We start from the raw sequence: 12498 nt of genomic DNA on the forward strand, positions 1-12498 counted from the left end.
AAATTCTGCAAATTTCAGAGTTTGCGATTGCAAATTGGCTTCATACATATGGCCCATAGTTCCTCATCGTCTGACCAGTTTTCTAGAAATTTACATGGAAGGGAATTGCAAATGAGAATGGTGTCACTGAGTACGGTAGGGGCACGACTGGTTTAGGGGACTCATCCCTCCCGTCCACTGAGTTTCTATGCCTTCCTTGCTGAAAGCTTTGTCTTCTAAAAAAGGGCTAATGCCAGTGCTCCATTCTTTTCCTGTTTAATATGAGTGCAGCAAATTAGCTTTGAGCGTGATGAAAGTAAGGGGGTGGTGAGCTATCGTAGTGGCCATTAGCAAGTGAAGCTGGTGAAGTATACAGCAGGAAGAAGGAAGGCAAGTGTATTTTGGTAGTGACCTGCTGTGTTGGTGTCACAGATCAATGAGCAGGAAGTGGGGAAGGGAGTGTGCAGGGTTAAGGACATGGGGAGGAGGGAGAGCACCATATTAGTGAGGTGTTGTGGGTGCACAGGAGTGGTGCAAGTGAAGAGGAGCCTGAACCCCAACATTATCTAAGGGCATGTGAGGGAGGTAGACAAATCAGGGTGATTTGGCACCGGGAGGTTAAGCCAATAAAATGCACAACAGACAAAGTAAACAAAGGTGTTAAGGGTATGAGAAGTAAATGTATGTTTACGTGGTGTTACAGTAACTGTTTCATGTGTGTTGATACCCCTCTGGGAGACAGCTGATGGCATGGGGCACTCAGGATGCTCATGCGCTTAAGAGATAAGTATAGTCAATGTGCCATGACTGGAGGAGAGAGGAAACAAATTGATACAGTGGGTCTCAAGGAGGTCTTGTCTCATTAGTTTTTTTTGCAACTCCAGCCTAACTAGACAGATGGCAGACGAGAAACTGTCAATGTATGATGATGTATAGAGGCCATTCGTAAAAATGGGGAAAAGAGGAAGGCTTCCAACCAGAGGTAGTAGAACAAGTGCAATAACAGAGACATGAGTAAGTAAAGAAACTTTACCATAAATACTATCAGAAACAGGAGCATAAACATCAGCATCAACATTAACATCAACATTGTGGTCGCCTAGTAGGTCTCAACTGCACAAACCAATGTCCCAGGGGCAGGCATATATCTAGAAACACCTTCCTTCTAGTGCTCGTCTTTGATGAAGAGTCCACTGTGATGAGCATCCTGTATAATAAGAAGGGTTTGGGCATTACATAGAAAACAGGATATTAGCAGAGGAAGTCTGGTGGAGTATACAGTAGAGAAGTAAGTAGTATAAGACCAAATGTAATGTGCCCTCTGAATTTCCAGTTGGGTCTAAAGGACAGGTCCAAAAATAATGTGTTGGTGTCATTGCGTTCTAGACATTCTGATATTCCATAATAGCAGATGTTCAGGTGGGGCGGCCAGTCTTCAAGGTCAACTTATAAATTGTGGGATTGTTGTCCTGTTCGTGGTGCCCCAATCAGTCTTCTGTGTTGACTTGCTACCCGTCCACTATGTCCACTCAGGCTTGAAAAAAGCAAATGGTGTCATATATGGCGTCTAGGGGTTTTTCCGGTGATGGTGATGCAAAGGCCAACTTCGTCCCCTTCCCCACTACACCCTTGAAAAGTAGTGGGTGAGAGGATTTATACGAGAATATTGTCCGGGTTCAGAAGGCAAGGCCCAGGTTCACAGTGATGTGAGGCAGGTGAGAGAAAGCAATCACTGTCCAGTCCAGGTGGCATTAGACAGTGTAGCTGCATGGTTGGCTGCCTCTGCATGAAAGTGCGAATTGGCCAGGCCAAGACAAGTAGTGCAGTAGCATCAACAAATAAAGGTGCATCATCTCAGGTCCTGATACTCCAGTGGGTTGGCCTATAAAAGAGAGGCAGGAAGGAGACAAACAATGGGCTGGGCTGAATCCCTTCCATGAGCAAGGGATCCAGTCATTGGTGATAGTGTCCAAGGTCCAACTGTCTCTGGAAGGTGTGGGGCAAACCTGTAGACCAGGATCGATGTAGCAGAGAGGGTCTTTTGAAGAGATGCCCAAGAAAATGGTGGGAGATGGGCCCGACTTCAACAAGGCCCAGAGAAATCAAGGTTGCACCATGGTTCTGATATTAGAGCAGCTCCCCTGCGGTGATAAGACTGGTGTCCCCAAATTAGCCCCTTGCATTGACTTGTATGGTTCACCTGTGGTAGACAATGCTGAAGCCAAAGGACAAAGTCCAGCAGTGATGGGCCGTGGAGACACTAGTCCGGCCAGCTCTAAAAGGCAAGATGGCGGCTGCTACTAGCGGCTGAGCGGCAGCATTAAGCAAGGGCACCGGACTTAACATGATAGCTGTTGTGTAGACCGCGCAGATCTCGTAAAAAACTTTCCATAAAACCCTCCTCGGAAAGAAAAGAAGAAACTGCGAAGAAAGGGACGGCACGGATGGATATAACATACCGTCTTTCAGGTGACCTGCTCCGGGCGTTCTCGGATCTGTGTACCGACAGCCTTTCAGCGGCTTCCAGTAGCGGTATACCAATCACAGCAGGCGGAGCAGGCGGAGTTCGCGGAGCAGGAAGGCGGAGTGGACTCAGAGGCACCAGAGGCGCCGGAGCGAAGCTTGTGGTCAGAGTCAAGGCGGAGATCACGGGTTGGGTGACTACAAGGCGGCGCGGTGTGGGAGTGAAGCGGCGGCTGTGTAAGATGCCCCCGAAGCAAAATAATGCTGGTAAAGCCGCTAAAAAGAAGGTGGTGGAAAATATCAATCCCAGTTCAGAAGGGCAAATAAACCCGGACGAAGTTAACACTCAACCCGAAGTATGCGGAAAGGTGAAACCGAAATCACAGGAATCATCAAAGGAAATGAGGCCACTTACAGTGAGGACCAGGTTGGCCACGGCCAATCTGAGCATTGTTGATATGTTTAGCCGCGTTGGAAAGGAGAAGGAGATCAAAGCCTCAGGAGGTGAGGCGGATATCGAACTGGACATTGATGCTGAGGAACGGGCTGAGACAGAATTGCCGGAAGCCGGGGTAAGCTCAAAAACGACTGTTGACTCTGAGTGTATGTTTGGAAGTATGACCCAGGGCCAAATCTCTACTCAAGACTTGGGCATACTTTGCATGTCAGGAGGCAATGAGTTCAACCAGGGTGAGGAGCCCGGAGGCAAGACTAAGAGCTTAATAGGGGTTGATATCAGTACCAGCAACTGCCCTACAGTTAAGAAGGTTACGGGCAGCATGGGGAAAAATCACGATAGGGTACAGCCAGGAGCAGCGCAGTCGAGTGATATCCCCCTGACAAACGGGATTCAGGAGCAAGAAAGGGAGGAGGAGAAGACACCAAGTGAGGGCTTTGTTTCAGTGCCGGAGGAAGCAGACTGGTCAGGGGATGAAGAGGAACAAAGCTCAGACATAGATGGAAGTAACCCAGAGACAGAGAGTGACCCAGAGGGGGAGCTGGTTACTACTGCAGTCAAGACGTTGGCACCATCAAAAAAACAGATGAAGCTGGCCTGGGATCACTCGCCATCTACACTGCTCCAAGGCAATTCGATTCGAGAACATAACTTTGAGGATTCCCAAGAGGCTACTCAGCGAGCGATGCTGGAGGCAATTCATCACCAAATTATTGCACATCGGGAAGAGACCAGGCAGGATAGCCTGAGATCGCAAGCGGCCATGAGGAAAATGAAGAACGTGGTTAGGAAGCTGTCCAAGGCCACTGCGAATGTGGGGGATAGGGTTTCAAACCTAGAGGAAAGAGTGGTCGCCACCGAGAATGAAGCCGCTGCAGCCACTGTTAAGGTGGAATCATTTGGAGCTCAGGCACAGGATGTCCAGTGGAAGCTGGAAGATTTGGAGAATAGGTTGAGGAGAAACAATCTAAGAGTCCTTGGCATTCCTGAAGGTCGGGAAGGGGGCGATGTTAAAGCCTACATAGTGAATCTATTTGAGAAAGCTTTCCCGGAGCTGGCCAGCTGGAATTGGGCCCTAGAAATTCAGAGGGCACACCGGACACCATTTAGGATCCGCCAGAACAGGAAAGAAGGCGATAAGCCCAGAGCAATCTTGGTATTTTTTTGAAACTTTATCCTAAGACAATCTGTGGCAGAGAAAGCAAGACCGGCTGCAAGGAGAACCGGAGAGGGGGTCACTTTTTTCGTTAGACCGGACTTCTGCCATTCCACGGTGGAGCGGCAGAGGAGGCTACGACAATTAATTAGGCCCTTTTAAGATAAAAAAATCCAGGTCTATCTTATAAATCCGGCACAGCTGAAAGTAATTTATTTGGCCAAAACAATGTACTTTTCCTCAGAGGTTAAAACCCTAGAGTTCCTCGATTCTGTATAATTAATTGATAGGAATTGAAGCATTCTAACCACACGTTCATGTACCAGGGGCATTTACACGGGGGGGAAGTGCTTTGGGGGCAATAATTATAGGTTATGTGAGGATTTGGGTTGTTTTATGTTGAAAAAAGTTGAAAATAGTCCTAAAAGACATGTATTGATTTGGGCCTTCTCTCGAGGTATACACTAGTAAGTAGGTTTATTGAGTCCATTGCTATGCTGCACCCATCACATGCACAGACTATGTCTGGGCGCCTTGCCAGGGAGAGTGTGGGGGGTGGGGTTCAAGGAGGTGGGGGGGAAACTTAAGGGGGGGAGGGAGGGACGGAGGGAGGTGGGTGAGGGGGGCGAAAACATTAAAATGAAGAGAGTTTGTACCGACAATGTGTTCATAAATGCAAGAGTAATTTCTAAACAAAGGACATATTTCCATCATGTATCTACTAGTTATCTGGACAGGCTGTTGAGTTGGCAATGTTTGATGTATAGTTATGCCTAAGCTCAGAATTGGATCTCTTAATATAGGAGGATTAAATGATTGGAAAAAGAGGGGTAGGTTTGAACAATATCTTAATGTGCTGGGCCTAGATATCATATGTCTACAGGAGACTCACCTACCCTGGAAGAAAAAACATTGGTTAAACCTAAAAGGATATGAACTGCTGTCTTGTTCAACCCACACCTCTATGATAAGAGGGGTGGCTATTATTAGTAAGGTCGGGCTAGGGGGGGCTAAAAGGTGTAAGGCGGATGCGATGGGTAGATGGGCTATCTGTGAAATGAACTTGGGTTTTACTATATGCTCGGTATACGGGTCTAACATAGATGAGTCTGAGGTCTTCAGTCGTATAGAAAATTAATTAATTGACTGGCCAACCCCTATTGTATTATGTGGAGACTTCAATATCTCAGCTAATTTCTCGGATGATAGACCCTACGCAGGTAGGAAGCCGAGAGTATACAGAGCAGTAACATCAATGATGCAGACACATGGATTAACTGACGTGTGGGGGAACTTAGAGACAGGCGACCCAGGGTACACGTACTTCTCGCATCCTTTTAATAAATACACGAAATTGGATTACTTTATGATCTCGACCACCCAGTTAAATAGGGTCCAAATAACCAAATTTCCAAAAGTTCTGTCAGACCATAATCCTCTAGTCTTAACCATGGATATTAACAAACCACGAAAAGCCCCTAGGCCATGGACCTTTGATAAAAAACTATTAGCGGATATGGATTATATAAAACATATGAAGATTTGGTCCCAGGCTGTTTGATGCTAATAGGTACAGCGCATCTAGAGGTGTAGTATGGGACAGTTTCAAGGCAGGACTAAGAGGTGAGACCATTAGTTACACTACTCGGGTTTGGAAAAGGATCAATCAGAAAAGAGAACTTTTGATGGGCAAGTTGATTGAGGCCGAGGCACAGCATAGACAGGATATAAGTTTAGGGGCTCAATCCACTGAGAGTCTACAAAGAGTAAATTCTTTAAAAGCAGAGATCCAGAAACAGCTAGCTAAAAAGGCGGCAGCTGAATATCAGTCGCAGAGATCAAGGCTATACAAAACAGGGGAGCATGCAGGAAGAGCATTGGCATTACGAATTAGGCAGGTGGCTTCTAAGAATATAGTGACACAAATAGAATATGAGGGTCAAACATATGATAAATCAGGTGAAATTCTAGATGCCTTTAGAAAATTTTATCAAGAATTGTATCAGGAGGAGGTGGGAGCAGAGGTTCTAAATACAAGTTGGCTAGACATGGGTAGCAAGTTACAACAGGCTCATATAGATTCTTTGGAACAAGATATCACCATGTCTGAAGTATCAGAGGCCCTGCAAGATCTGGCAAGTGGGAAGGCTGCGGGCCCTGATGCTATACCGCTAGAGATGTATAAGAGTTTAAGGGACGAAACAACTCCGATGCTCTTAGATTTGTTCAAAGGTGTCATGAATACAGGTGCAATACCCGAGTCTTGGAAAGAAACCAACATAGTGATTTTCCAAAAAAAAGGGAAACCAAAGACTAACCCCGGCTCCTACAGACCAATATCCTTGATAAATAGTGACAATAAGCTGTATGCAAAGATCATGGCCATTCGCATAGGAAGGATTGTTGCTACCTTGGTTTCCCCCTGGCAGCATGGGTTTATCCCAGGCTGGGGTACTACCGACCATATCAGGAGAGCTATAACCCTATTTGACATCGGGGCTGCTAGGGGTGAAAGGGCGGCAATGATCCTCCTCGATGCGGAGAAGGCATTCGATCATGTCCGATGGAGCTTTCTGTGGAAGGTCTTGGAGGCAAGGGAGTTTGGCCCAAGATTCTGTCAAGCTATCCAGGCAATGTACTCCACACCTACGGCAAGAATCCAGTTGATGGGAGAAAGATCTTGGAGGATAAATATAACAAGGGGTACGCGACAGGGGTGTCCGTGCTCACCAATCCTGTTTGCGCTTTATATAGATCCTTTAATTGCCCAAATAATGAATAGCGTTGCCATCAATCCGGTAGTCACCAATGGGTTCCAGATGAAACTTCTCGCATATGCAGATGACCTAGCCGTTATCACTAATGATCCAGAGTCAGCTATGAGGGAACTAGTTAATATAACCGGGCAGTTTGGTGGTGTGTCGGGCTACCGATTAAATGTGGATAAAACACAAGTATTATGTTCTAAAAAGGTAGGCAAGCAGGATGCCAGATATGTAGACTCTGTCATCTACCTGGGTATAACAATAGATGCAGAACCAGGAAAAATAATTAATGATAACTTTTCACCACTCATGCAATCAATGGAAAAATACCTAAAAAGGTTGGACTCACTCCAGTTGTCAATAATTGGTAGGGCTAATGTCATAAAAATGACCATGTTTCCCAAGGTCTTATATAAATTTAGGGCAATTCCATTTAAAATTGATGAGAAGGTCATTAAGGAAATTGAAGACATATTTATGAAATTCCTATGGCATTATGGTAAAATAAGGAGGTCAAATAGATATATGTCACTGCCACAGGAAAGAGGTGGGTTGGGACTCACAGATCTAAGGAGCTACCACTGGGCATGTCTTCTTATTGATATGGCAATCCTATTTCATCCAGGTGGTCCAACCTTTAGACAGGAGGATATACCATAAATCTTTCAGCTAACACTGGGTAGTGAAGCAGTAGGTGTGTTGCTGAGGAGAACCCAGAAGAGCTATTATAAGAAACTTGGGTATAAAACGTTGGAAGATGAATGGCGTATGTGGTCAATCGTTAAGAAAACCCTAGTTATACCCAGGTATCACCATCTCACACCACTTTGGAATTCAACACTATTCCCAAACCTGAGTAGGGATGGACCATGACGGTACTGGGAGAGTCAGGGTATTGTCACGTTGGGGCAAATAATGGCTAAGGATTAGTGCAGATCCTTGGAAGAACTCAAGCAGCGGTTTTTGCTACAAGGTTGTCAAGAGTTTAAGTACTTACAGATTGTTAACGGAATTAAATCAATAAGGCCACGTATTACCCTGACGAAGAGATGCGAATTATTGGAGTATTTGAAGTTGGGGGGCCGGAGAATTAAGGACATATACAAAATATTTATTGAAGGGTCAACGGACGATATGGTTAAAATGGAATCAGTTTGGTCCATAACGTTGGGAGATCCAGAAGTAGATCTGGATAAGGCCCTAGCGATGGATAAAAGATTTCTTCGATCCTCGAATCTTAGGGCCCAACATTATAAAACTTTATTCAACTTGTATTACACACCGGCAATATTATTTTCCTGGGGGAAAACGGCGGACAGCAATTGTCCTAGATGTGGAAATGGATCAGCTGACATTATACACATGTTCTATGGCTGCGAAAAATTGAATATTATCAAAACTGAGATAGAGTTGTTTTTAGAGGGGCTGCTAGATGTTAAAATTAATCTATCCCCAACCCTGATAATTACTGGATGTGATGCGAAATTGAATATGTGCACTGAGGCTGAAGCTCTAGTTTTTATCTTTGTAGCAATACTGAGGATTTTAATTAGCGCTGCATGGTAGGATACAGAAGCACCGACTTTTCAAATGTGGATGTGTAGAATGTTGGGTATACATAATATCGAGGAAGCACTCTATGAATTAAAGGGAGCTAAGACAAGGGAAATGGGTCTGCGACTCTGGGCTCCGGTTGCGGCCTGGAGGGTGGCAAGAGTTTAATGGCTTCTGGAAATTTTTATCATTGATGGTATATATTTGTATTTATGTATTTAAAACGGGAAACATTTGTTTTACTGTGTATTGCATTGTATTTGTATGAACTCTCAATAAATAAAAAAATAAAAATAAAAAAAGGTTGGAGACCTGAAAAAAAAAGAAAGAAAACAGGATATTAGCAGAGGAAGTCTGGTGGAGTATACATTAGAGAAGTAAGTAGTATAAGACCAAATGTAATGTGCCCTCTGAATTTCCAGTTGGGTCTAAAGGACAGGTCCAAAAATAATGTGTTGGTGTCATTGCGTTCTAGACATTCTGATATTCCATAATAGCAGATGTTCAGGTGGGGCGGCCAGTCTTGAAGGTCAACTTATAAATTGTGGGATTGTTGTCCAGTTCGAGGTGCCCCAATCAGTCTTCTGTGTTGACTTGCTACCCGTCCACTATGTCCACTCAGGCTTGAAAAAAGCAAATGGTGTCCTATATGGTGTCCTATATGGCGTCTAGGGTTTTTTCCGGTGATGGTGATGCAAAGGCCAACTTCTTCCCTTTCCCCACTACACCCTTGAAAAGTAGTGGGTGAGAGGATTTATACGAGAATATTGTCCGGGTTCAGAAGGCAAGGCCCAGGTTCACAGTGATGTGAGGCAGGTGAGAGAAAGCAATCACTGTCCAGTCCAGGTGGCATTAGACAGTGTAGCTGCACGGTTGGCTGCTTCTGCATAAAAGTGTGAATCGGCCGGTCCAAGACAAGTAGTGCAGTAGCGTCAACAAATAAAGGTGCATCATCTCAGGTCCTGATACTCCAGTGGGTTGGCCTATAAAAAAGAGGCAGGAAGGAGGCAAACAATGGGCTGGGCTGAATCCCTTCCATGAGCAAGGGATCCAGTCATTGGTGATAGTGTCCAAGGTCCAACTGTCTCTGGAAGGTGTGGGGCAAACCTGTAGACCAGGATCGATGTAGCAGAGAGGGTCTTTTGAAGAGATGCCCAAGAAAATGGTGGGAGATGGGCCCGACTTCAACAAGGCCCAGAGAAATCCAGGTTGCACCATGATTCTGATATTAGAGCAGCTCCCCTGCGGTGATAAGACTGGTGTCCCCAAATTAGCCCCTTGCATTGACTTGTATGGTTCACCTGTGGTAGACAATGCTGAAGCCAAAGGACATAGTCCAGCAGTGATGGGCCTTGGAGACACTAGTCCGGCCAGCTCTAATAGATATTGTTAGGAAGCACTGGCAGCAGTTACAGATGCCCAGCAGGCAGCAGACTCTGTCTGAGCAGCAGTAACAGAGACAGATGCGGAGAAGGGGCAATAGTATCCTCCAGTGCTTCAAGGCTTCAGGGCCACAGTGGCTGAGACGGTTGTCAGAGCCTGTGATATGGCTCATAGCATGCACAGATGTCCGCAAGGCATGTTCCCACTGGGGGAGTTAGCAGGTACGGCTCGGTGTAGAAGATGGGACCGTGTTGTTCTCCGATTCAGTCGGAGCCACACAGAGTGGAGCCATCTATGACTGTAGAGCGACTCAGTCCCATCTAATCAATATAGATCCAGAGAAATGCTTTTCATATTATTTTTTGTTGTCCTGCCTGTAGGGGAAAGTAATGGTAAGATACAAAAATCGATGGAAAACGATATAATTATTTCTGCTCCTGCAATTCTTACCTTTCTGCTGTGACTAAATGTCTGTCACACAGAATACACCACACAAGAGCAATACTCTTCGAAATAATGGGAATTGACAGATAGTAAGTGGCAGGTGATCAGGAAGGGGATTATACAGCTTTCCTAACACCCACGGTCCACTCTTGCGAGCACAGCGAGCTACATACTCACCATGGTAGGTTCTGTAATTCACCACTGGACACAGACTCAACAGACAGCCAGCAACAGTACAAAGAAAAGAACCAATACCTACATAGCCATCATGTGTGTGTGTTTGCAGCTGTTTTAGAGGATGGATTCTCCCAGGTGATTCCATAAATGTAGGGAAGGCTGTGCGACTTCTCTAGGGTGCAAAGTCCAGTAAGTCTCGACCAAATTTCATGTTGGAGCCACAGGGACCACAAGAGTGCTTTGTTCTTGCTGTACCCCCGCAGAAAGAAAGACGGTTCATGTTTATTCTCACTTTCCATCACTGGCATCCTAGAGGCTAGCAGTATGATGAACCAAAAGGATGGATTTTTTTGTGAACTCACGCTGATGAGCTCATCACCAAGATGAGGTAGCATAAAAAGATATATAAAACAAAATAAAAGAGTTTTATTTTCTGTCATGAATGAGGTACAGATCATTACAACATTTGCACAAAAACAAGTGTGCATTTGAAAATATTACCTACCAGTCAGGCCGACAGTGCCCATGTTCCATGCAGTGCTCCTATTTCCCACCATAAGCAAATGTATAAACCTTTTGTGACAATTTTCAACAGCTACCAGTGTGTGTATTAGTGGCCAATGTGAGATCTTGGTATCTATGGACCAGGATGGGCCTGATTTCTTTCCTAGATGGAGAAAATATTTATGTAGCAACATAGCTAATGTCGGTGTGTTTTTTCCACAGGTGGATCTCTGAAACCGTATAACCTGAAAGGATGTGTTTCTCGAGATTACTGTGACTTATTCTACATACCGGTGACCCAAGTCTATAGTGAGGAAACACGGTGCGTACCTGCCAAGAAGCTGTGAAGCCATTATTCACACCTCTGATGCCGCCCCACGCCGCCTTAGTAATAGTCAGTAGAAACATTCCTAAAGCTCTGCAAGTACCTGCCATGAAGAGGAACACTATAAGATTGAAGCAGATGAACTCATGTCAGCCTCCCTGGGACATAGAATACAAGGAGGCACTGTGCATAGTAGTGTTTACTCTGCCATGCTGTTATGTACCACTGGCCTCTATATTCAGACACGTACAGCGCCGGGGTACCTCAGAGGGATTCCTCTCCTTGGTGCATCGATGGTTGAAACCCTGGCACTGCAACACCCAGAGATCCTGGCTTGGGATCAGATCGGATTCTCCTTCTGATAGGATACTAATGCTGGCTTAATGTGCAACCATGGAGGAAACTGAATTCAAGTGTTATCTCTCTATTTGAAATAACATCACCTGAATTATGATGGTTTTGTCTATGCCTATCCTGCCAATAATTATAAATGCAGATTACATATCAACTCCCTGTGTTGACATGTGATACATAAAGAGTGTAACACACTGCTGCATGCTCAAACACTGGCAGATTTTTGAGTTTCTGACTCCTTCAGTTTTATAACTTCCTTTCCACCACTAAGCACAGTTCAATTATAAACAAATCTGTACCAGGACCAAATAGAAATGTTTTCCCTCCCGTCTGAGAAGCAGCTGGAACTTTTGGATCAAGATATTGATAATCAGCCACTGGCGACTGTCCTTGAGTTCATCCTTCTTCTTCTTCTCCACATTGAAGGCCCTCAGTGACCACTCTCCGGACACTCCCAACTATCTAACCAGCTTCTGACAGTGAGACCTTACCAGGTGCTCCCGGACAGTCCTGCGTTGTTCCTCTATCTTAGCCTTAGAGATGAACACCTCTTTGAATATCAGATCATAGACGTTATATCTACCACATTGTGTTGATGATGTCAAGACAGAAGAACGCAGAGTTATGAGTTTATATCCTCAGTTTTAATGCACTCTGTAATCCTGGGATTGAGCTGCTTTGTGCTGCAGAAAAACCCACAGCATAAAACGTGTACACCTGCTCTATACTTCACATTGAAAAAATGAATAAACTTTAGTTGAAACTGCTGCATCTATAATGTGTTTGTGTTTTTATGGATAGCTAATTGACATCGAACCATAACGGATGCCATGACTGCCATCACTGTGAATTCCAATAGAGGATAGGTTGCAACAAAGTGAAGTTCAAGACTGTCTCTCAAGTAAATGGTGGACTTTAGGTTTGCCATGAACCTGAC

The 12498-nt window shown here is 44.9% G+C and overlaps 1 protein-coding gene across 1 annotated transcript in view; it reads left to right on the forward strand.

The window, feature by feature from the left end:
- LOC144768017 (phospholipase A2 inhibitor LNF1-like) overlaps window positions 1–11229 on the forward strand; it is a 32455-nt gene extending 21226 nt beyond the window's left edge. Inside the window, exon 5 of the mRNA XM_078651416.1 lies at window positions 11105–11229. Coding sequence (XP_078507542.1) covers window positions 11105–11229 — 125 coding nt within the window. The remainder of the gene's footprint in view (window positions 1–11104) is intronic.
- Window positions 11230–12498: the final 1269 nt, after the last annotated feature.

Source organism: Lissotriton helveticus, chromosome 1_1, assembly GCF_964261635.1.
Source record: "Lissotriton helveticus chromosome 1_1, aLisHel1.1, whole genome shotgun sequence".
In the NCBI taxonomy this organism is placed as follows: domain Eukaryota; kingdom Metazoa; phylum Chordata; class Amphibia; order Caudata; family Salamandridae; genus Lissotriton; species Lissotriton helveticus.